We start from the raw sequence: 17,915 nt of genomic DNA on the forward strand, positions 1-17,915 counted from the left end.
AAAGGACAGGGAAGGGGCATCTGACTGGCTTAGTCAGAGCATCTGACTATTGATCTTCAGGTCATGAGTTTGAGCCCCATGTTGGGTACAGAGATTACTTGGGAAAAAAAAAAAAAGGACAGGAGAGAATTTCCTGAGGTCCATGCAAATGTGCCATATCTTGTTTCGGGTGATGGTTACATGGGTGTAGACACTTGTCAATAGTCACTGAACAGAACCCGTAAGTTCTGTGCCTATTATTGAATGTTTAACTATACTTCAGGTTTAAAAAAATAATAAACAAGAGTCTGGGGGAAGAATATTAATGCAAGTGTGCTTGGGTGCTGGGGTATACTTTAAGGATATTAAAGGTAAAAGGGAGAAAGTGTAAGGTTAGGTCAGGTAGGTAGCTCTGTCATCCGAAACTTCTTTTCAACCAGCTAAGCAACAGGTTTTAAAATTTTGAATATTTAATTTCTTGGAAGTTTATCATCTCCTTGCCAGGTGGTTAAAGTAAAAAGTGAGAGAGAAGATAGAAGAGGTGAGGGGTAGGGGGAGGAAGGGATGGGAGGCAGGGAGAGAGGATTGGGGCAGATAGGAAGGAAGGAAGGGATAAAAAAAAGATGCTTTCTTAAAAGCCATTTATTATTTACTTCATTATTAAGTTACAGTGAACTTTCCCAGTGGAATCCTTTGATAGTGAAGCGTCTTTATACTGAAGTTTTGTTTTTTTCACACCTCTTTAGATAAGTCAGTGTTTTGTGAGGATATTTCATGATTCAATGGCAGGGTCCTAGCTTGGATTCTAGGTGCACAGATGTGTGAAGACAGAAAAGGGACATCGAGAACAGTGGTTAGGAACATAGGCTCCTACTTCCTGCATTCCAGTCCCTGCTCCACTACCTTCAGATTGTGTGACCCGGGGCATGTGTTCAGAGTGAGCCGGAGGGGAAAAAGGGAAACCAATTAGACTATTATTGCCAATTATCCAGACCATGGTGGTTTGAACGAGGGCAGTGGCAGGCGAAGGTGGAGCAAAGTGGCCAAATTCTGAATGAATTTTAAAGGGAGGGCTAAAAGCATTTGATGACCAATTGGAAGTTATGAGAAAAAGAAAGCAATCAGTGAGGATGCCAGGCTCTTTGGCTTGAGGAACTGGAAGGATGAAGTTGCCGTTTGCTGAGTGTGACGTTTTATAAAGCAAGGTCATGGCTTAAGTTGCAAAGTTGTTTTTGTTTTGTTTTGTTTTTTCCCTTGATTTTGTTTTGTTTTTCATATTTTTAGGGAGTGGGTGGAGATGATAGCAAGCACAGGGGTTGGCAGGCAGACCCCTGGGACCCACCTTATGTGTATGAGATTGTGATTTCCTTTCTCAGAGTTTAGTCCTTTTGCTGTGGGGGAGGGGGATGTGAAGTGTGATATTTTAGGGTATATTTAGGATTTCTCATTCGACTGGAATTCCTGAGAAAGCATGAGCCTTGGACAAGTTAACATCTTGCTGTCTGAGATGTTTTGTGGGAAGACTGGATCCAGAAGTTTTAGTACCATTGTCTGTTGCTTCATTACCTAGAACTTGACAGCCATAGTCCCCTTTTTCCCCTTAGTTACCAAACATATTAATTCTTTTCTCTACTTCATTTAATTCTTTGTTGTGAGATTCTCAAATGCATATTATAAGTTTTAGATACTATTCAACCTAATTTCCATTAGTATTTCATTACTTAAGAAGTCATAAAGGAAAACTGAACAGAATGTTTCCTTTCTCCCTTAAATTGTTCCTATTATTAAAATGTTTCTGATAAAATGTATCAGGAAGCACACTCTTCACTGCTAGAGCATTTATTCATGTAGTTGTGTGGTTCTTAACTTGGTGACTGTAGAATTTATCTCTAAACCAGTGAAAAGGGAAACTGAACAGGACACCAGGATAGCACGCTTAACCTAGGACTCTTCTGGGCAAAGCCAAATGTCTGGCCACCGCATTCTTATGGTAAAAAAGCAGCTAGATTCAGGTTTGCTTCCTGTTTAAATTCTTGGACTTGACCGGGAGAAGGGTGAATGCCTGGAATAGGGAGCGGGAAGGACAAAGTCCTGCAGTGTTGCCGTAGGACTAAGGACGCTCCCTGCACTGTGTGGACCTTTTGTGGCTATGGGCCCATGACAGATGCCTCACTTGAAGACCAGAGTGTTGCAAATTAAGTCAAGGTTATGCAAGGAGATTTAGGGAATCAGTTGTCTGCTCACAGGTTTGTTTTAGTAGCTGTTAGTTTAGCTACAAGAATGAGTAATAGCTTTAAAAAAAAAGAAAGAAAGAAAGAATGAGTAATAGCTTTAAACTTCAACTGCTTTTGTTTTTAGGACAAATACTGTATCTTTTAACCTTTCATAAGTCACCTAAAGTGTGGTGCTGTTCTGTCATCTTAAATGGGAAATTCTGGTACTAGCATTTAGTAGCTATTGATGATTGTTTGGAGTAGAGTTCAACATGAATGTACGTAATACATGGGTTATTAGTACTCCATGTCACTTCTTAGCACAATGACATAAGGTAACAAATTGGATTAATTAAATGAGGTTAAAGTGTAGAAAAGCTATTTTCTTTTTTTTTTTACTACCACTTGTATCAGTTACTATGGAGAACACACATTTTTCTGACATAGGAGGGGAATGGTTTTTAACTTCAAGGTAAATGGTGGTACATTGAATACTGTATTTTAAAATATAGGAGTGTCTAGTGGGTCAGTTGGTTAAGTGTCCGACTTTGACTAAGGTCATAATCTCATAGTTCGTGAGTTCAAGCCCTGTGTTGGGCTCTGTGCTGACAGCTCAGAGCCTGAAGCCTGCTTCTGATTCTGTGTCTCCCTCTCTGTCCCTCCCCTGCTCATGTTGTCTCTCTCAAAAACAAATAAACATTAACAAAAAAAATTTTTTTAAATATAAAATTCTTCCATATACAATTTTCTATAGTCTCCTTGTTTTATATATCAGTATACTAAGGAAAAATATGATATTACATGTGTTCATGATTTTTAAAAATTTTATTTATTAAAAAAATTTTTTAATGTTTATTTTTGAGAGGGAGAGAGAGAGGGAGAGGGTCAGAGAGAGAGGGAGACACAGAATCTGAAGCAAGCTCCAAGCTCTGAGCTGTCAGCACAGAGCCTGATGCAGGGCTTAAACTCATCATGAACCATGAGATCATGACCTGGGCCGAAGTTGGCCACTTAACCGACTGAGCCACCCAGGTTCCTCAATTTATTTAAAGTAATCTATATCTGTGCTGAGCAGAGTGGCGCAGCAGAAGCGTACTGGGCCTGTGAAGTAATATATACCCAATGTGGGGCTTGAACTCACAACCCTGAGATCAAGAGTTGCATGCTTTTCCACTGAAGAGCTGGGCACCCCCTCTTCATGATTTTTTTTTTTTTAATGTTTATTTATTTTTGAGAGAGAGAGAGACAGAGCATGAGCAAGGGAGGGGCAGAGAGAGGAAGACACAGAATCTGAAGCAGGCTCTAGGCTCTGAGCTGTCAGCACAGAGCCCAATGTAGATCTTGAATCCACAAACCATGAGATCATGACCTGAGCTGAAGTCAGATGCTTAACCGGCTGAGCCACCCAGGCGCACCCCCCTTTGTGATTTTTAAAAAAAAATTTTTTTTTTAATGTTTATTTATTTTTTGAGACAGAGAGAGACAGAGCATGAATGGGGGAGGGTCAGAGAGAGGGAGACACAGAATCTGAAACAGGCTCCGGGCTCTGAGCTGTCAGCACAGAGCCCGATGCGGGGCTTGAACTCACGGACCGCGAGATTGTGACCTGAGCCGAAGTCGGCGCTCAACCGACTGAGCTACCCAGGCGCCCCCCCCCCCTTTGTGATTTTTAATGGCTGTGTATGGCTGTGGAGTTTGCCTTTGTATGGCTGTGACATAATTTATTTAACAGACCTCAATGGATGCACATTTTCATCACTTTTTATTTATTTTTTTTAATATTTTACTATTTTTTTACTATTTTTTTCTATTTAGATATATCTAGGGAAATGCAAATGAAACAGCAGTAAACTACCTCACAATACCCTTACTAGTACGATTATTTTTTCAGATGCTAACAAAGTTGTATAAAGCTGGAACCCTCAGCTGTCCTGTGTGGCTTTATAAACTGTTCAGTTCTTTTGCAAATGACACAATAATACATTTTAAGAGCGGTAACAATGGACATGTCTTTGACCCAAAAATCCCGCACCTGGGAGATTACCACAAGATAATAATTGAAACGTAATGGTCAATGCCCCAAATCATTTATTGCAGCAATGACTATAATAGTGACAAGTTGGAAACAAATTAATGAATTGGAGATTAATGGTTAACTAAATTAGATTCATCACTGAATTATTAAGCTAGCATTAAAAATGATTAGGAACATTATAGATTGACATACAACGGTGGCCATATAAAACCGTGGAAACAGAATACGAACTTATTTCAATTTTATAGTAACAACTATATAAAAATATACATAAAAAAACAAAACCTTGGAGGAAATACAATGGCTTGGTTTTTGTTTGTGTTACCAAGTGTGTGTGTATAGAGTGTCCAGGTTTTAAGACTAACATTTACTGAGTGAGTACTGTATCCATCCCACAACAACACTGTAAGACAGGGATTGATGTTATTCTCATTTGACAGGTAAAGAAACTTGATTCCCATGTGACCTATAAAGAAATTTAGCTTTTTGTTATGGATGTTTTCAAATATATATAAAAGTAGCAAGATGAACCCTGTGTAACGATCACCTAGCTTCTACAATTTCAAGTTTACATTTTTAGTAAAGTCATAGAATAGGGTTGTAACCCATATACCCTACTCTAAAACCCATGTTTCTCATTACAGTCCTGTCTTGACTCTTCATTTTGTCATTTGATGCTATTGAATATCTATGATGCTTAGTGGTTTTGGTAAAATAGACGTAGAAAGGCATTATAACTGAAATTTATAGGTTGGTAATAAGATGGAGAAAGCACTCTCTTTAAACCACATATATTTTGTAATAAGCATTTTTAGTTGCAGTGTTCTGCAAAGACAAAACTTGCTGATACAGTTCATCCTGCTTTATAAATCTTTGACCCATTCATCAGACTCTGACCACTCTAAAGATAAAGGATTATGGTTGTATTGGTCTTTCTGACTGAAGTGGCCTTCTGCAGATTGAGAAATTGTGTAATTATTAACTACGGTAATGGATATGTACTTGCAAGTTTCATCTGGTATCTTAATGAGCTTTAACCCTCTGAGTACACCCAAAACATATCCTAGAATCATTGAAATTTATCGGTTGTCTATAACAACTCTCCAGTCTGTGTATTTTTGCTTTGATAAATATTTTGTTTCCCCTGCCCTCACCTAGGATGCCCACATCCCATTCCCCTGTTCACATACTCACAACTCCTATAAATTACTGGATTTCATAGCAGCAGCCTTAGGTATAAAGACTTTGTAAAAAATTACTGTTTTTTAAATTAACAGGACCATACTTTCTAGTCCATTTTTTTTTTGGTGTGTGTGTGGGAAGTTCCACACTTGTGTTTTATAGAACTGATTCATTTCAGACATCTCTTTTCCCAGGACATCTTTTCTGAACTCTCAAGATGCCCTGTGTCACCTCTGTGCACTTCCCCATCCTCCCCTGTCTAGAGGGCACATAGAGCTCTAAATCTTGGGGACTTATGGTCTCATGGCCCTGTAACCATAAACCATACTAGAGTTGAGTCCAAGGACTGTGTAATCCAGGCTAGATATAAGGTCATTTAGTCAGATTTTCCCTTCAAGAAAGCTAAATAGAATGTTGCTTTTTTTTTTTTTTATCTACTGTGATTGTGTCAAATATAGTGAAACTAGAAATGTATCTGATAATAGGGAGAGTGGTTGGTTAAATATAGATTGGTAAAGCATAATTGGATATTTAGTAGTTAAATGAAGGAGATTGGATGAAATTCTGCAGAGTTGTGTGGAGGGAAAAGAAGATGGTCCAAGGAAAAAGAAAGAAGAACCAGAGAGGTAGAAGAAACAGGAAAGCATAGCATTCTAGAAACGAAGGAAAGAGAGTTTTATGATTGGAGTAGTCCTGTACTGTGAGTGCTTATTTGACAATTTGGACTTCACTGTTGTCTTAACAGAGATAAGAAATAGAAGTCCGTTTGCAGGACATTTAGGAGAAAAGGTTAAGTAAGGACACAGAAGCAGTGAGTGTCTTAAACTATCTGTAAAAACGTTCTGGAGATTAAAAACGTTCTGTAGCTGGTGTCTCTTGGGTAAGGCAACTAAAGCTGCTTTCCTGGGTCCTGTGCTGGAGTGGGGGCAAGGGGACTTGGGGGCTGTATTGTACTCCTTTTTTTTCCTGTATTTATTTAAATTTAGTTTCAAAATTTTGTTGTTTACTGTAGTCCAAAGAGCCTATGAAAAATGCAGATAATAGGCAGTCCTATTTTGGTTGGTAGCCCCCACCTTCTGCTTTCTAGGCACACCCCTGCATTTAATCCCATGGCAGTTCAATGTCACTATTGTGAATTGTCATTTTATCTCTCTCATCAGACTATTAAAACTCCCTGTTGTTATCGCTGAGTTCCCACTACTTAGCATAATGTCTGGCACATAGTATTGAGTAGGTATTTGTTATGTGAATGACTGAATGAAGAAACCAACAATTATCTGTCTCTTAAGCACAAAGTAATTCCAATTTGATGCTCTCACAGAATAAAAAAAAAAAAAGAATGTTTCAGGAAAGAGGGACTTACAGTTTCAAGTAGTAGTAAGATAAGGATCAAATACTGACCTTTGGTTTAGCTATTAGAGGGCATTGGTTTTCATGGTAAAAAGTGTTCTAGCAAGATGCGTGGAGTAAGAGCTGTATTTAAGTGAGTTGAAGAATAAATGGGAAATAAGAACATAGAAACAAAATAGAAGTTTGCTTTTTTGTTTTGTTTTTTAAAGATTTGAGATTAAAGGGAAGAAACCATTGGAGAGAAACCCAAAGATTTAAGAGAAGGGAGGTCATTATCATAGTAATTTTATACATTTTATTTGAAAATAAGTATTCTCACCTGCTTGTCAGTCTGTTTTATTTTTCCTTCTGCTTGGTTTGAACACATCTTCACAACTTGAAGGTTTTTGCTCTGCTATTTGGGGGGCCCCCTAGTGGCCAATCTGGATAATGATATATAAGTAGTAAATTGTTGATTGGTCTAACATATAAGTTATTCCTTACGCAGGTTATTCTTTCTGTGGATTAGACAAGGGTGGGATATGTAGTTATGGCAATTAGTGATGCTTACTTCTCTTTTATTTGTCAAAACTTGACACCTAAACACTATAATTTTGTTTCTATGGTAATAATTCATTATTGTGAACCTTGAAAATTGCAGTGTATCTTTGTTTAGCTGCTAACGCATTAATAACTGCCATCATTGTGCTCAATTCTTACTCTGCAATGTTAGATTTGGGTCCTTTGTTCTACAACTATTGGAACATCATATTCAGTTTGAAGATTGTAAAAGAAAAACCTGAATTACCAAGCAAAAAAGATTTAATTATTAAGAAAATAATGCATATTCATTATTCATCACAATAAAACTTTTAAAATATAGAAAAAAATTTAAAAATCATCCTTAATATTGCTTCTTAATGTTTTTCTTTCTATGATTTTTTAATATTAAAATATTTTTGAACAATATAAGGAACACCTCTTTAACCACACTGCACTAAAAAACAAAAAACAAAAAAAAACATGTTCAGAACAGTTCAAGCCCTTTACTCTTTACCTATTATATCCCCATTCCTCTCTCGCAAAGTTAACCACAATCCTGAATTTGGTGTTTTATACTCAGGCATATTTAAAAATGAATATATTGTAATTCAATACAGAGAGTAGCTATACTTGTGGTGAACATAGCATAATGTATAAACTTGTCAAATCACTAAGTTGCACATCTGAAACTAATGTAACATTGTGTGTCAACTATACTCAAATTTAAAAAAATACAAAAAATATTCAATATATTGATACCAAAAGTTACATATTTTTCAAATTGTTTCTTTCATTTAAAATTATATTTGTAAGATGTATCCATGCTGACCTGTAACTGCTTTTTACTGCCATATAGTACAGTAATCTTTCTCTGGATATTCCACGATGTATCCATTCTCCTCTCCAAGGACTTTTAGGTTCCAAATTTTTTTTGCTTATAAAGTATCCCATGATCATTCTCATACATGTTTTCTTGTATACGTATATATGTACCGGAGTTCTCCAGGGCAGAAACTTGGAAGTGGAATTATTTGGTAGAATGCTAATTTCCTGTTCTACCAGCAGTGTGAGAGTTCCCCAATCTTAGGTATCTCTGCATAAACCTTTTTGCAGTCCTATGGGTATGAAACAGTGTTTCTTAAGAGCAACAACAAAGAGGGCCACCTGGGTTGAGTGGCCTACTCTTGATTTTGGCTCAGGTCATGATCCCAGGGTCGTTGGATCGAGCCCCGTGCATTGGGCTCTGTGCTGAGCATGGAGCCTGCTTGGGATCCTCTCTCTCTCTACCTCTGCCCCTTTCCCTGCCTTGTGTTTGCTTGTGCACACGCCATGTGCGTGCTCTCTCTCTCTCTCTAAAATAAAATAGTAAAAAAAGCCAACACAGAAGTGAAGACTTGTATTACAGGATATTTGAAACATACAAAAGGAGAGTGATTAGTGCAGTGACCCTCTGTGTGTTTCGTCATCCTGATCACACACGGCCCATCTTGCTTCATCTACACCTACCCTCCCTCTCCCTCCCAGTGTTCTAAAGGAATCTGAGATGTCACGCTGTCTTGCCTGCAGACACTCCTGCATCTCTAGCACGTAACTCTTTCATACATAGCCTCGGTATCGTTATCCCACTAAAAACTAACAATAATCCCTTAATGTTATTAAACATTAGAGTTTCAGTTCCTCTAGCTGTCTTGTAATACAGGTATTTTTACATTTGTGTCTTCAAGTCAGAATCTGAATAAGGTCTGTACATTATAATTGATCTCAGTCTACAGATTCCCTCCATTCTCCCTTATGACATCTACCTTGCGATGTTAACAGTCACTTATGCTTATTGCCTAGAAAATCTGCTACTTCATCAGGAGTGGCAAAGTCGTGTGTTTCTGTCATTTCTTTTTTATTTGTTGGTTTATTAGCAGGCTACCTCTGTAAAGAGAGATTTCTTTTTTTAAATAGTTGGTCATCTTACAATACTGTTAGTAAAGAAAGGATAAAGTTTCTTTTCACTCACCAGCTTTTAAAACAATTGCTTAGTCACTAATATCCTCTCAAGGTGATCACTGAGTGAGCTTGTTTTAGTTATCTTTGTGAACTCATGGGCTTAAACATATTTGGTGATTTGGTGTGTTTCAACCTATTATGGTAATTATTCTTATTGGTTGCTCAACTTTGGCCAGTGGGAACCTCTTTAAGTTCGCTCCTGAGTTATTTTGACACCATCCTAGTAGTCTTTGCTAGTTTTACTGCTGCCTGGTGTGATGAGATATTTCAGGTTTCTTTTGTATTTTGTACTCTTCCTGCTCCAGACCTGGAATCAGCCATTTCTCTAAGGAGTGCTGGTTACGTAGCTACCGTCTGCATAGCGCACACATTGATGTTTCCAGCTCATTGTAACATTGTTTACATAGATAGTATAGGCAGGCTGAACTATTCTTATCAAGGAATGGTGGGAACCCTCCTGGAATTTAAATTCCTAGATGCCAACCTGGGCCCACCTTGCAAGCAAGCCGTCTTTAATGACGGTAGTCTCAGGTCTTACTGTGTTACCTCTTTTCTGCACAGCTGACTATTAGACATTTTGTGGTGGTGGGGAGTACGTAGAAAGTGGGTTGAAGAGTCAGGAGTTCAGAGGAAAGGTTGTGATGGAGGTAAACTTGTGATAGTCATTCGTGTATAGAAGGTATTCAGAGCCTGAGGCTGAGTGAAGTCACTTCAAGAGTGAGCACAGAGAGAGATCCAAGGATGGGCCCCTGAGCAAGAAGTTTGGCAATGAGGAGGAGCTAGCAGAGGAGACCAAGAAGGAGCAACTGCTGAAATAGAATGAAGTGGAGTGGGAACCAAGAGAATGTAGTATCCCTAAAGCCAAATTAGTAGAGTGTTCAAGAAGGAAGGCATGGTCAGCAGTGTCAAATGCTGCTGATGGGCTGAGTGAGCTGAAGATGGAGAGTTGACTCATCATGGCAATGTGGAGGTTATTGGGGGTCTCGAAATGTGCTGTTTTAGTGGAGTGGTTTGGACCAAAGCTTGAGAGGAGTGGGTTTAAGAGAGAACAAGAGAAGAGGGAGTATAGACAATTCTCTCAAGGAATTTTGCTAAAGAAGGGAGCAGAATGGTGCAACAGTTGGAGCGGCAAAGAAGGTGAGGAATAACAACATGAGAAGGAATGGTAGCATGTTTCTATGTGGATGGAGATGCTCCAGTATGGAGCAAAAAAATAACGTAGGAGCGAAGGGGAGAATTATTGGAACCTGAGGAAGCACAAGGGAATAAGATCTAATGTCTAAGTGAGGAAGAGATGGCCTTGCATCGAAGCATGGACTGTCCATCCATAGTAACAGGAAGGTGGGCACAGTATATAATATGACAGGGGTGGGTTGGTAGGAATGTTGTTGAGAGCTTGTAATTGGAGATGGTGGTAGCATGGTCACCAACTGTACGTGAGGACTGGGGAAGAGATTCTGGAGACTTAGAGAATGAAGAGGTATGAAAGAGCTCCTTAGTGAGTGAGCAGATAGGGAAAGATAGATTCCTAGGTACCACCTGGAGGTTAGTGCTAATGAACTTAAAATGAGACTAGTTTTCAGATGAACGTGTAATTTTTTTTTCCTAGTTACTTCTAGCCCATGGGCTATAGGTGCAGAGTAGGTGGTGATTCAACCAGTGTTTGAGTTCAGCTGGGCAAATATCTTAGTGAGGAGAGCAGCAGAATTAGCGATGTGTGCTAGGGAGTGATTATAATAATGGGCCATAGTGGCTGAGCTGGTTAAGGAGGGAAGTGAAGAATGAAGCTGTAAAAATGTGGTATGTATGATCAGTTGTAGATCCCACACGTTCAGAAAGTTGTTGGAGTTGTGCATTTAGAGAGTGAGTAGGAAGATGGGAGAAGCTAGTCAGAGAGTTGAAGGTTTAAAACTGATTTTAGGGAAGGGTGTGCAGTTATTGATAATGGGAGGGTACATGACTATACGAATGGATAACTGGGGTAAGGTGGAGAATACAGTCAATGGAGGAGAAGAGGTCAAGCAGCTGAGAGGCCAGGGATCATCCACACTGATATTGAAATCATAAGAATTATAATTGGATAAATTATTAGATTTGGAAAAGGTGACAATGAGTGAATCTTCAAGGATAAGAGTGATGGGAGATTATAGTTGTCATTTCTTGATGGTTCCTCCTTCCTATATACTTCCATACTTCTATATGGACTTTTCACGATTTGAAAACATCTTTTTACAAAGGACCCTATACTCTAATCAAAAGTCCTTAGTCATACCATGGTTTTTCATAACTCTGCCTGTTACTGAGGCTGTTTCCTTTGTTTAAATGCTCTTAGCCACAATGCTTGCTTTCCGTAGCTGCGTTCTTCCCTGGCTGATGGTTGTTTCCTGTTTATAGTCTATAGTATCCATTACATTATTTTGAGAATGTCAGTTTACACTCACTATTTTTCCCTCCTTTTTGTTTTTGTTTTTTAATTTTATTTTAACTTTTTTATGTTAGAGAAAGAGAGTGTGTGAGTGGGGGAGAGGGGCAGAGGGGGAGAGAGAATCTCAAGAATCTCTACACTGAGTGTGGAGCCTGACACGGGCCAGTCCCACGACCCTGGGATCATGACCTGAGCTGAAATCAAGAGTTGAACCCTCAGTCACTCAACCTACTAGGCCACCCAGGCACCCCCTCCATTTTGTTTTTTTTATTTTTTTATTTTTTTTTATTTTTTTTTTCATTTTGTTTTTTTTAAAACCAGGCTGACAGTTCCCTTAGGCCAAGAGCCTTATCTGTCTTTTTGTCCCTGGAGCACTGTGAAAGAGTTCTCAACAAACTCCAGGACTGGATCTCTTTAATAAGTTCCTTTTGAAAGTCAGTTATGATCAAGTAAATCATGGTACAATTCTTCATTTTTACCTTAATGAATAAGATGCTTTCTTAGATGTACTTATATCAGGTGCCACAGTTAATGAAAAAAGTTTAAATTATAACGAGTTTCTTTTATCCATGTATTACAAAATGACTACTCTTAATTCTTTGTATTTCAGAGAAGATTTAAAAATACAGAAGTAATTATTATGCTAACAGATTGGAGTGAGCATAAATGACAGTCACTTCTACATCTTGAAGAGAGCCTCAAGCCTCAGTTTTTTAATTTTCTCTCCCTTCCCGTTTGAACCTTCTATTTTGGTCTCAGGAACTGAGTTCACAGTTGAAGGAAGGAGGCCCCAAAGTTACTGAGATAGTCTATGGAGTGAAGAAAACAGGAAATTTAAAGGTGACTGTAGTACAGTTAAACCAATGCTTTATTTTTCCTTCTCTACTAACTTGTTATTTAAATGTAATTAAACACCATTTGATGTCAGTGTACTTAGCTTTATTTTTTTTGTAGAGTCTTTTTTTAAGCATCCCTTTTAATGTATTAAAGAGTCTTCATGTGAGGATATTTTCTGGCTATTTTGATTTCCCTTTATGATTTCTTGTATATTTATGCCTTTCGTAATTTAATGGAATACCAAAATAAACAACCTTTATTAATTATGTTTTTGATGGCATATAATAAGTTAATATATAAAAAATCTGACAAAATACTCATTTAAATTTTTTTCAGAAACTATGAGTGGAGGATCTCAAGTCCACATTTTTTGGGGTGCCCCAGGTGGTCCACTGAACATGACAATGTCACAGGAGCGAACTTCTTTAATATCCAATGATGACCCCTGGAAAAAAATTCAACTTTTATATAATCACCGTTCTTTACATCCGAGGGATGAAAAAGGCATGCGCGAAACTCTTGAAGACTATCAAGTCCTAGAAGCTGTCGGCCCTCCAGATCTCCCTCGTGGTCATTTTTTAACAAAGGCAATGAATGAACCTGTTCATGTGAAAGAAGACTTTACACATTGTATTTCTGAAGCGGAGACTGGAATATCCCAGAAGAGTCACCTCTTAGGGGTGAGTGATATAACTAGTTCTGATGTGCAAATACGTGAACTTAAGGGCAGAGTTCAGCATTTAACTGAAGGAGAAAAGTATCCAAAGCTTTTCGGTGACAATAAGAAAATCACAGATGAACAGCACAAAGATCAGTCAAATACATGTGGTCAAAACTTTCACAAAAATGTCTTTCAGTTAGATCATAAGCATGCCGCTGCACTGGATTTGGTCTGTGGTACAGAACACATTCATACAGGGCCGGGAGCTGTTGAAACAGAATGTGTGCCAACCGGACATTATGAGGGACAAAACCAGTGTCTGGGGTTCTTTTCCTTGAAGATGGAAGATAAGCCAAGGTCTGAACCTGTTAGAAGGGTCTCAGACCTTAAAATATCTACTGATACTGAATTTCTTAGTATAATGACTGCCAGCCAGGTTGTTCTTTTATCTCAGAGGAAGTATAAAGGACAAAATTCTAGAAATAAAGGGCCCATAAGTGTGGAGAGTGAACCAAAGGCAAGTCATGGGGAAATAAGGATAACTGAAGATAATTCGATTCAGCCTAATAATGATTTTGCAGGAGATGAAAGTGGACAAAACCAAGCACATTCCCTTGAACTCTTCAGTCCTGTTTGTCCTGAAACAAAAAGTGGTGACACTCACGTGAAGCCTGATAAACGTCTTGAAGAAAATATAGGATCCCAGGAACTTTTCAATTTTGAAGACAAAGTGCCCCCCAGTGATGTATGTATTGAGTCCTATTGCTCAGGAATACTGTGTTCCCAACTAAATACCTTCCACAAAAGTTCTACTAAAAGAAGTTGGACCTCTGAAGATAAATTGGGCCATTCCAAAGCTCTGTCTAAAGCCTTCCAACCATCCAAGAAAATTAAGTTGGTTTCTGATGCAAGAGATCCTACTGCAGCAGTGGGCCAGAGGCGTGTGTCTAGTTTTAAGGGGATTAAAAAGACATCATTAATAAAAAATTGTGATTCTAAAGGTCGGAAGTATAATTGTTTAGTCATGGTATTATCTCCATGTCATGTGAAAGAAATAAATATAAAATCTGGGCCAAATTCTGGCTCTCAAGTGCCTTTAGCAACGATCGTGGTAACTGACCAATCAGAAATTAAGAAGAAGGTCGTTCTGTGGAGGACTGCAGCATTTTGGGCACTTACAGTGTTTCTTGGAGATATAATTTTGCTCACAGGTAAGGTGATCATGGGATGGTGGTAGCTTAAAGCTGTAGGCTTTTCCGCACTCCCACGTTTACCCCGCCTTTTTACCGTTTGCCTCTGTGGGAGCCAGCGTGGTCCAGCCCCTTCCAGCATCTGCTTTGGTCTCCTAACCATTGCCCTGTATCCTGTGCTTTGCTGTTTCTGGGCCTGTGCTCTAGTCTGCTTTGTTCTGAACCTCCCTTCCACTCCTCTTTTAAGAAGCCTTTCCTGGTCGCACCCCTCCTTCATTCGCTCTGTTAGCAATCAGGTCATATCATCAGGCTTGCTCTTTGTTTTCTTATGGCTTTGTCTACGTGTGTCTTATTTTTAAGCCTTTTCTTTATATTAGCAGTCTTATGAAAGGACAGTGTTTCTACTCCTTACTCCCTGATAATGCTGTGCACATCGCATTCTTAGTGAGGGATCAGAGACAGATTTTCTATTGTGTTTTTAATTACTAAAATTGTATTAATCACATTTGGAAATGTGGAAAGGAAGAACTCTTGATAGTAAACCAGCCTCATGTCACCACCGGTAACGTTTCGGAGAGTTACCGTCCCGTTGTTCTCCCTGTGCTCCTTAGAATGTATATACGTACACAGAGGATGGTTGATGTTTATTGGGAACTTATTTTGTGTTTTAAACTTTGCATGTATGTCAACTCATTACAACAACTGTATGAAAAAGGTATGGATTATTATCCCCATTTTTTACTTTGAGGAAACTGAGACCCAGAAAAGTAAAGCCACTTACCCAGTTTCACACATCTAGGAAGTGGCAAAGCCAGGATTTCACCTAGACTCTGGAACCCATACTCTTACTATATACTTGTAATCATTAAGAACATTCTTTTTTTTTTTTTTTAAACATAACTTATTGTCAAATTGGCTAACATACAGTGTGTACAGTGTGCTCTTGGTTTTGGGGGTAGATTCTCATGATTCATCGCTTACATACAACATCCAGTGCTCATCCCAACAGGTGCCCTCCCCAATGCACATCACCCATTTTCCCCTCCCCCCCGCCATCAACCCTCAGTTTGTCCTCTGTATTTAAGAGTCTCTTAGGGTTTGCCTCCCTCCCTCTCTGTTTGTAGCTATTTTTTCCCCCTCTTCCCTTCCCCTCCAGTCTTCTGTTAAGTTCCTCAAGTTCCACATATGAGTGAAAATATATGATATCTGTCTTTCTCTGACTGACTTATTTCACTTAGCATAATACCTTCCAAGGAACGGTTTTTACCTTGCTTCTTTTTCTGACATAAGAAATCTAACATTGTGTTACAGGTTCTTCATTAATTGAAATAAATACACATTGTATTAGACCAGAGATACCAGTCATTTTAAGGATGAGTCCCAGACTGGGAGGAAACTGATTAAGCTCAATAACGTGTCTAAAGAAAGAATGTGGTAGAGAAGAAGAGTGGGTGAGCCTTAGAAGCTAGGAAAAAGAAAACATGAAGGCAATCATTAGTGGTTCCCACCTAATGGCTTGCTGGGGGAATGAGAGCCTTGGCTATTGTACATTAGGTGCATCAGGCTGTACATCAGGTGCAGCCTCTAATAAGGGGATAAACGTGGGCTATAACCCATAGGCCCAGCACGGTCCCGTCCCACTGGCAACGTCATCTTATTTGTTGGCAAGGCGGTTCATCCAGCTCCCTCTGTTCTGATTCAGTGCTCACTGAGCTGCCCTTTGCTTATGATCTGGCTTCCCAGGTGTGAAACTGCCTACAAGGTGAGAATTGGCTGCCAATGTTGTTTCTGTGGCAATTAATGCCTCAGTGAAAATTAAAAAAAAAAAAAAAATTGTGTTCTGGTTTTTTTTTTGTTTGTCTCATGGACCTGTTTAATGTGAGCTTATGTTGCCGAGCTGAAATCTATTTTGGGGATGCTGACAAAATCAGATTCCCCAGACTATAAAGAGAGAGCTGAGCCCTGGACTGGTTATTTTACCAAGGCAATTACTGTCACTGTGTGGGCCCCATAGGAGGACTTTTCCTGGCAGATGGAAACTCAGACCTGCCATCTCTGTGTTTTCCCCTAGTGTCCATACGGTTGTTAGCAACTAGGTAACCTGTCAAGTGACTTTACCGCTTTACTTAGCCATTTTCTCATTATAGGATATTTAGATGATTTCTATCAGCACCTTTAAAAATAATATCAGGGTTTTTTTTTCCCCTCTTTTACCTTATTTCCTTAGTAAAGTAATCTAGTTCATCAATTTCTGAATAAGTTTCTTTTGTTTGTGGGGACAGATGGAAACTTCATGGAAAACAGAGAAACCTATACTTTCCTAATTAGGTAGTAAAATTATATTTACATAGAAATTTGTAGGTAAACTCCTATGTTAATTAACAGCATCCAATTGTACATTATTATATCTCTATGTTAGATATCTCATACTATCTACTGATATACACCCCAAAACTGAAAATTTTCCCACAGCAGATGTATTCTAGATCACGTTCCGTTCAGTAACACAGTTGACCTTTTGCCGTTAGACTTTCAGCAATAGAATGAAGAGATGCTGTAAGTAAGGATGGTCTATGGGAGACTGCTGACCAGAATTCAAAGAGGACCTTGGGCCCTATCTGGGGGAAACCACAGATTTTTAAGAACAAATAGGAGAGGCTCTAGGGCACATAAGTGAGAGGGAATCAGGACAGCCAGGAGGCAAGGGCTGGGCCATTGATTCCACTCCACCCTGTCACCAGTGATTAGCAGGTCACTAACCCAACATAGGTTTTACAACCTAGTTTTCCGAAGTCTGTCCTTGAAATTTCTTATTTGTTCCTTCCTGAAGAGCAGGCATCCTGATGGTCAGATTATGAAGAGTCTAAAATGCTGTCCTAGCTATTTCTGGCCAGGCAGAGGGGAGCTGAGTGTTTTTTAAACTAGTTAATGGATCACATTAATGTTCGTGAAAAATTACTCATTGGCCCTGGGGGACATGGATTGGAGGTGGGAAGGGGACCTACCAGGAGAGAAAGGAATGCACCATATAAAATAGCACTGTCAAGGGCCGGTGGGGAGACTCACGGGGCAGTGTTCAGCAGGTGGGGGTTTGGAGACAGAAGGTGGGGAGGGAGAGGTAGACGTTCAGGATGACTTCACATTTTAATTTACCTGGCTAGCTCCACAGTGCCAACAAATGAGATGGGTAATGTGAGAAGAAAAGCAGGTTTGAGCAATTTTTGAATTTGGAGAGCCAATAGAATATCCAGTCAGGAATGTCCGTGAGGCAGTTGTGGATAAATGGGTAAGTGGGTTTGAAGCTGGGGAAAGGGTCTGGGTGTAAATTTGGAAGTGACTACTTGGAATGTGTGCATCCTTGTTTTTCTTCCTTATTATCTCAAAAATTGGCTACTATTAGGATATCTTTATACCTCTAGCATTTTATGCACTGTTTATATTCTTTTATGCACTGTTTATATTCTTCCAGAGATTGATATGTCTCTGTCTCTAACTTACAGTTTTGCTCTACTTGAAATTGTTT

At 39.0% G+C, this 17,915-nt stretch overlaps 1 protein-coding gene across 8 annotated transcripts in view; it reads left to right on the forward strand.

Annotated features, from left to right (window-relative positions):
• Positions 1-17,915, forward strand: part of SHLD2 (shieldin complex subunit 2) — an 83,766-nt gene that overhangs the window by 33,731 nt on the left and 32,120 nt on the right. For 4 of the 8 annotated variants that reach the window (XM_042960177.1, XM_042960179.1, XM_042960178.1 and 1 more), the window contains 2 exons: positions 12,315-12,544; positions 12,878-14,413. In XM_042960177.1, the coding sequence (XP_042816111.1) occupies positions 12,883-14,413 (1,531 nt within the window). In that variant the 5' untranslated portion in view covers positions 12,315-12,544; positions 12,878-12,882. The remainder of the gene's footprint in view (positions 1-12,314; positions 12,545-12,877; positions 14,414-17,915) is intronic. The other 4 variants (XM_042960175.1, XM_042960176.1, XM_042960181.1 and 1 more) reach the window with 1 other exon arrangement.

This window comes from Panthera tigris, chromosome D2, assembly GCF_018350195.1.
Source record: "Panthera tigris isolate Pti1 chromosome D2, P.tigris_Pti1_mat1.1, whole genome shotgun sequence".
NCBI lineage: Eukaryota > Metazoa > Chordata > Mammalia > Carnivora > Felidae > Panthera > Panthera tigris.